At 48.6% G+C, this 7,500-nt stretch overlaps 1 protein-coding gene across 1 annotated transcript in view; it reads left to right on the forward strand.

The window, feature by feature from the left end:
• Positions 1-303: 303 nt before the first annotated feature.
• LOC115538907 (nuclear receptor subfamily 5 group A member 2) overlaps positions 304-7,500 on the forward strand; it is a 32,762-nt gene continuing 25,565 nt past the window's right edge. Inside the window, exons 1-2 of the mRNA XM_030350131.1 lie at positions 304-1,320; positions 6,972-7,119. Of these exons, the coding sequence (XP_030205991.1) occupies positions 1,213-1,320; positions 6,972-7,119 (256 nt within the window). The 5' untranslated portion in view covers positions 304-1,212. The remainder of the gene's footprint in view (positions 1,321-6,971; positions 7,120-7,500) is intronic.

A 7,500-nucleotide genomic window follows, 5' to 3' on the forward strand; every position in this document is an offset into this window, starting at 1 on the left:
GAGAGAAGAGACAGTGCAGGCTGCGCATTATCTTTCTCTTTTCTCTCACACCCCCCTCTCCTTCATTCCTCCACTGTGAATGTGGCTCTTCTGTGTGCGTTCCGCTACCTGTAGTAATGATTAACACAGCTGGGAACATGGAAAGTGACCAGGAGCCAAAATGGAGGGTGGGAGGGTAGGGGGGGCGTGGGGGGGGGGTTATTATGGAGGATAGCTTGTGACAGCTTCCCATGCTCACCTAGCCCAGCGTTGGTGGGAGCTAACCCCCGGTGTGCCGACTACCAGGAGAGGGGGGTGGGGCTGGGGTAAAGGGGGAGGGAGGGGGGGTGAAGGGCTACGTCAACTTAATCATTGTTAGCATGGTCCTATCGCTCAGAGGTTGTTGTCAGCGGGCAAACAGATAAAGCTTGTTACTTCAAACCAGGCACGTAACGATTGTGTGTGCCTCGCAGTCTGGGGAGATTCACATGAGAAAACGCTGTGGTATGTGCGCATGTGTGTCTGTTTGCAGTGTGAGTGTGTGTGTCTCTGTGTGTGTTTGACGTTTGGGTTTTTTTTACGATAAAAGGCGCTATTAATCAATAGTTGGGTCGACCGTTTGGGATACGCAGACGGTCAGTGTTGGGACACAACTTGACCATTCAGTAGAGGAATTTAGTTTGCGGTACAATGACCTCGATGACCTCTTGGTGTGCTAGCGTACGTGTCTAGCTGGGTCGTATACATGGGAGATGTTTCCCCACGTCTCTCTCTATCGGAAATAAATAAGATGTTTGTCTATGAGCAGTAATTTATGTTTTTTTCTTTTTTGATTCTATGCGTGTGACTAATTGTGACACATTTAATGACGCCCAAACGCACACACGTTATAAGCATAAAGATGCATACAAAGGATAGTTTCAGTGGATCGCCAGCCAAGAGGTTTTGGGTTCGAACCCCAATCTAGGCAACCCCAGCCCTTGAGCAGGAGGCCTCACTTTCCTCCCTAAATGAATGAGCCTAGATGCTCATTAATGAAATGTAACTAAAACATAATTTTCACTGTGTGTCAAATCAGAGAGAAGTGTCTGCTTGCTAAACAGAGAATAGCAGGCAATAGCAGTGAATCACAACCTCCCCGGAAACTGCCGCTTCTGTGCCAGGTGCTCAGAAGAATGACGACCTCTGACCTTTAACCTTTGACCCGTCCCTCCCCCCTAGGTGGATGACCAGATGAAGCTGCTGCAGAACTGCTGGAGCGAGCTTCTCATCCTCGACCACATCTTCCGCCAGGTCGTCCACGCCAAGGAGGGCTCCATCCTATTGGTCACCGGCCAGCAGGTGGGTCAGTCCGCTCCGATGCATTTCTTATTTGGGATTTGATCGACCGACGGACTGCTTTGGAAGCCTCCTCCACACACAACACTGATAAAAGAGTCTGACGGGTATTATAGGACTGATACACAATTAATATTTGACTATGATTTTTCACCTATTGCATCTTTATTATCTGCTGTGAATGCAGCTGCAGCAGCAAATCAGCATCCAGTAGATGCGTGTGAGTGTGTGTGTGTGTGTGTGGGTGTGGTGCATTGGTTTGTATGTGTGTGTGTGTGTGTGTGCGTGTGTGTGTGTGTGTGTGTGTGTGTGTGTGTGTGTGTGTGTGTGTGTGTGTGTGTGTGTGTGTGTGTGTGTGTGTGTGTGTGTGTGTGTGTGTGTGACGGCCCCATGGGAGCTGGGCGAGAGGGCCAGTGCCTGAGGCCATGATTGAGGCCCTCAGAACATCAGGACGCTGATGTAGGGGCCGTCTGTTTCAGCCTCTCTAGTGAGCCTCAAAACACACACACACACGCGCACACACACACACACACACACGCACACACACATACACACGCACACACACACACACACACACACACACACACACACACACACACACACACACACACACACACGTACAGACACACACATGGTAAACGCACATGTCTGATGCATAACAGATGAATACACTTGCATAACACAGTCATTCCTTTACAAGTTGTAACCTAAAACAGACACACAAACACACATATGCACACACGCACACACACACACACACACACACACACACACACACACCATACGCAGACTTACTTACAGATAAGCAGACACATAAACACATTAATAAGCTCCCTCAACTCACAAAGTAGTTTTTTATTCACACACACACAGACAGACAGACACACAGACACACATACACACGCACAGACACTCACAGACACACACACACACACACACACACACACACAGACACACTGCTCATTATGAATATGCCTGCCGCTCAACTAAAAGTTGCCACAGCTGTCAGTAAACGCACAAGTCATCAATTATTGACTGGCAGGCTTTCCAAAATGATGCTCTTCAACAAAATGATTTTCAAGAATAGATGCAGACATAAATATTGGAAAATGGGCGGGAGCATTTGAGGTAGTTCTTGAGTGCGTGTGTTTGTGTGTGTGTGTTTATCTATGCATGTTTGCGTGTGGCTGCTTGTATACGGGGCTCACTTTACTTACATGATTCTGAATGAAGACAAGGTCGGCGATTGATTGACAGAATGTGTGAGTCTGTGGTGCTGTGCGTCTAGAAGCGTCTGCCCCGGCGATGCTCAGCATCAGAGTGCCGGCCCGCCGTGGCTGAAGTGGAGACGGGGAAACCAGACGATGGTGGTGAGGTGGAGAGACAAAGAACAGGGAATACGAAACAAAGAAGTTGAAGAAGGAGGAGGAGGAGGAGGAGGAGGGTGGAGGAGGACGATGAGGAAGAAGAGGAAAGATGAAGAGGACGATAAATATGGAAAGAAAAACAACCTGGAATATATGATAGAAGATGAAGGAGAGGATTGAGGGAAGAAAGAAACAAAAAATAGAAATAGTAATACAGAGAAAAAGAGGAAGAGGAGGAAGGAGGAAGAATGAGCAGAGAGAGGGTCACTCCGGGCGTTAAAAGGAGGAATATTGTCACACATGTGCATGCAGAGTGGACGCCCACGTGTGTGCCCGGACACGCAGCGCACAACACCTCGCCTTACAGTAACACACACACACACATACACACACATTGAAACCGACATACTCACACAGAGACACGCAGAGACACACACACACACACACACACACACACACACACACACACACACACACACACACACACACACACACACACACACACACACGCACACACACACACAGCAGGAGGAGGCTGGCTGCCTCGGGGAGGTGAGAGACCTGTTCTGGTGGGCGGCTGCAGAGAAGGAGAGGAGAGGAGGAGAGGAGAGGAGGAGAGGAGAGGAGGAGGAGGAGAGGAGAGGAGGGGAGGGGGAGGAGAGGAGAGGACGAAGAGGGGGAGGAGCGGAGGAAAAGGGGGAGAGAGGAGATGAAGGGAGGGAGACGGAGTGGATGGGGGAGGAGGGTGAGGAGGAGGGAGAGATGTAAGATGGAGTGGCGGAGGGAGGTGGAGGACAGTCAGGTTATATGCAGGACAGTGGTCTTGTTTGCATATTTGGATTAATGAACAGTTCGTGGAGGAGGTGGCTTTGTGGGGGAGCCGAGACTCTGAATCCCTTCATTATCTTCTATTATTCTCTACTTGGCCAGGGGTGACAGCAACGCTCGGACTCCGCCGCTATTAGGACTGAAGCGGCAACAGTTGCATGTATCACACCACACACAAACATGCACACGCGCACGCACACACAAACCAAGATAAGTAAACATGAGCTCACACAAACACGCCACTGCACTGGCTATGCTCATTCCTGCAGCTGATTTAATCCCACGCAATCAACTTGAAGCTTTTGGTACTTAAGTTAAAACCGTAAAGTGGCCAAAAACGAAGAAAAAAGATAAATAGTCGCAATGTGAATCTCGCCAGAAGGTTTAAGAAAATCACAAAATCTGTACGATGATCAGTGAAATTAGAAAACCATCCCCCTGGGTTCAGAAGGTTCTCCGACCTCTCCGTCAGCACGTCTGTCTCTCCTTACTTTGTCCGTCTGTCTCCTCGCAGACACGCACCCCCCCCTCGTTCCCCGCATGTCATGCGACCTTCAGGCCGACCACTGACACACTCGCTGTCTCGCTCTCCCTCGTATTTTACGCTCACAAAGCCTGTCATCGCATCCTCTGTCCCCCGTCCCCGTCGCCGACCTCTGCTGTTCCTTCATTTAAGTGTCCGACACCCCTTGCTTTGAAAAGCCAAACCCCCCCCCCCCCCCCCCCCCCCCCCCCCCCGCTCTTTGGTCATTTCCATGCTGTGTGTGTGTGTGTCTGCGTGTGTGTCTGGCGTCTTGTCTTTACGTTCTCCATCCATCTGTATGTTGTTACGGCGCTCGCAGTGGAGACAGCCAGGAGACAGGAATGACTTTGAGCATTTTCAGAAATATATATTTTTTGTAGATGGTGGCAAAAAAACGAGACCCCTCCTTGTGTCATTGCCCCGTGCGAAAAGTTAAAACACGTTGACTTCTGAAAATGTCGTTAAAATGCAGCCAACCCCCTTCACAAAAAGAAATGAAAAGACAAAGCTAGTAGAGGAGGAGGAATTCAAGGTCTCCTCGCTTGGCATGGGTTTGGACGAGGCAAAGGCATGAAAATGGGTGCATAAGTACGCCTCCTACCACCAGCCTTTTGCTCCGCAGCTGCCAACAGAGACAATTGCTGTTGACATTTTTGTGCAATTTCCCCGAAACTCTGCTCAACCAAATCAGGGCTGTTCTTTTACCTATGGCGAGGCAAGGCAACTTTATTTACATAGCACTTTTCGTACACGAGGCAGACTCAAAGTGCTTCACATAGAAACATTGTCATACAATAATACGAAATAATAAAGAAACCTAGATGAGTAAAAGAAATCAAAGGCAAGGATAAAAAAATGCCTTGTAGAAAGTGCACTCATTTAAGATTTAGCAGCTAGTGGTATGCCGGTGGAATGTGCTGCTATTCGTCAAGCCACTGTGCTAGCTTCCATATTCATATCTAATGATCGGTTATCATATTTACGATGGGCGAGGGATTGAAGATTTATGCATATAGTTACTGGATATGTCTCGATCAGCAGGCATACTAAAGAGATATTGATGGATTGATTGATACATGGGTCATTGGGGTGGGTGCCACGTCTGCTAAAGTGACGTTTGTGTGTGTGTGAGGGTGTGTGTGTGAGGGTGTGTGTGTGTGTGTGTGTGTCTGTGTGTGTGTGTGTGTGTGTGTGTGTGTGTGTGTGTGTGTGTGTGTGTGTGTGTGTGTGTGTGTGTGTGTGTGTGCGTCTGTGTATGTGTGTGTGTGTGTGTGTGTGTGTGTGTGTGTGTGTGTGTGTGTGTGTGTGTGTGTGTGTGTGTGTGTGCATGTGTGCGGTTTACTCTGCCTTTTTTTTTTTTTTTACTTAAGCCCAGAAGGCAATAATCTCCAAGGCATTACCGTTCAACAGTCCAATCATTCAATGAAGTTATTTCATGCACAGTTGATTTTATGTAAATTGATTGACATCTTAGGAGAGGTGATGTCTGTCTGCGGCGCCGGAGAGCTATCAGTCTGGCTGTCCTCAAAGTGAGGAGGGGGAAGATGGGGGCACGAGATAGGGATAAAAGATGGGGTGTGGGTCATGTTTAGAAAGATGGAGAGAGATTGAGACAGAGAGACAGAGATAGGCTGGAGTTATGGAGAGAGAAGTAGAGAGAGACAGAGAGACAGATATGAGGAGACCGGAAATAGGCTGAAGATAAAGAGAGAGAAGTAGAGAGAGCCAGAGAGACAGAAACACAGAGAGGATAATAGAGGGAAAGAGACAGCGAGAGAGAGAGAACAGAACGGACGGAACCACGTCAAAAGAGCAAACTGTAAACCGGCTTACTATTCAGAAAATATAAAAAACACTCCAGTTGAAATTTCTAATGCTTCAACCTTTTGACACACACACAAAAAAAAACACCCGCTGAAATCATCATATTCACACGGCGAACAAATCCACAACCCAGGAGCGCTTTTAATTGCAAATGTAGGCTCCCAGGGACCCCTCTTCCTCCTCCTCCCCCTCCTCTTCCTCCCTCTCCTCCTCCTCCCCCTCCCCCTCACCAGAGCTCGAGGAGCCTCATGCACACGCCTCCTCCTCCTCCTCATGCGCTCCTCTTTCCCCCAGAAACCCCGGCCGCAGTCAATTATGGTAATGAATTGTCAATAAATATAAAAATTTAATATGGGGCTGCTTACGGTGAGTGGCAGCTAAGGACCTAGCTCCCAGACAAATGTGCTGCGGCTGCAGATATTAAATGCACCTGAAAGGGTGTGTGTGTGTGTGTGTGTGTGTGTGTGTGTGTGTGTGTGTCTGTGTGTGTGCGTGTGTGTGTGTCTGTCTGTCTGTATTTTGAGGGGGGGGGGGGGATATCAGCAGCTGAATTCATGGGGGGGTCACACAGGATTCAGCTTGGTGAGAGATGGTGTCTACGTGTGTGTGTACGTGTGTGTGTGTGTGTGTGTGTGTGTGTGTGTGTGTGTGTGTGTGTGTGTGTGTGTATGTGTGTGTGTGTGTGTGTGTGTGTGTGTGTGTGTGTGTGTGTGTGTGTGTGTGTGTGAAGGTTGAGAGGTATCACTACTGGAAAAGGAGGGGAGGGACTTTCATAATCTCTCCATCTATCCATCTATATTTCTATCTGTCTGTCTGTCTGTCTGTCTGTCTGTCTGTCTGTCTGTCTGTCTGTCTGTCTGTCTGTCTGTCTGTCTGTCTGTCTGTCTGTCTGTCTGTCTGTCTGTCTGTCTGTCTGGCCCTTGGAGCATCTCAGAGCACAAACAAACCCACAAACAACAAAATCGATACAATTTATAATTTATGACTACACATATTTCTCAAATGGAGGATATTATTTTGCCATCGAAATGCTGTAATGTCCACGTTAATTGGAAGTCGTCTAAGGCCTGTGTTCCCCAACTCACATGACTCCGCCCCTCTCCCCCCCTCAGGTGGACTACTCGGTGATCGCCTCGCAGGCGGGCGCCACCCTCAACAACCTGCTGAGCCACGCCCAGGACCTGGTGGTCAAGCTACGCTCACTACAGCTGGACCAGCGGGAGTTTGTCTGCCTCAAGTTCCTGGTGCTCTTCAGCCTCGGTGAGTCCCTGTTTGCCCTCCTCTTCCTCCTCCGAGCCTGGCCCTCCTCTAAGCTTCCTCTTGTGAAACAACATGGGGAACGTTTTACGTACTGCAGACTCCTGCAAAGACTGAAGTACTTTGTTCTTTTAAACCAGCTTGAGCAGTACAAGCCTTGATGTTTCCCAGCCTCACTTGTAAAACGTGTATCGGATAAAGGCCGACATGTCACATTTGGGGGGGCTGTAATGTTAGGACGACTTCTATCAAGGACAGGTTTACAAACAAGAAGGCAGGTAGTGTATCAAAGGTGAGACTTTGATTGGATTTACGGCATGCAAACTGGGAAACGAAGCCGTATCGTATATTTAACGTCGAAAAGGCTGGTTTCCTCTATGGTGA

This window comes from Gadus morhua, unplaced genomic scaffold (assembly GCF_902167405.1).
Source record: "Gadus morhua unplaced genomic scaffold, gadMor3.0, whole genome shotgun sequence".
Taxonomy (NCBI): Eukaryota; Metazoa; Chordata; class Actinopteri; order Gadiformes; family Gadidae; genus Gadus; species Gadus morhua.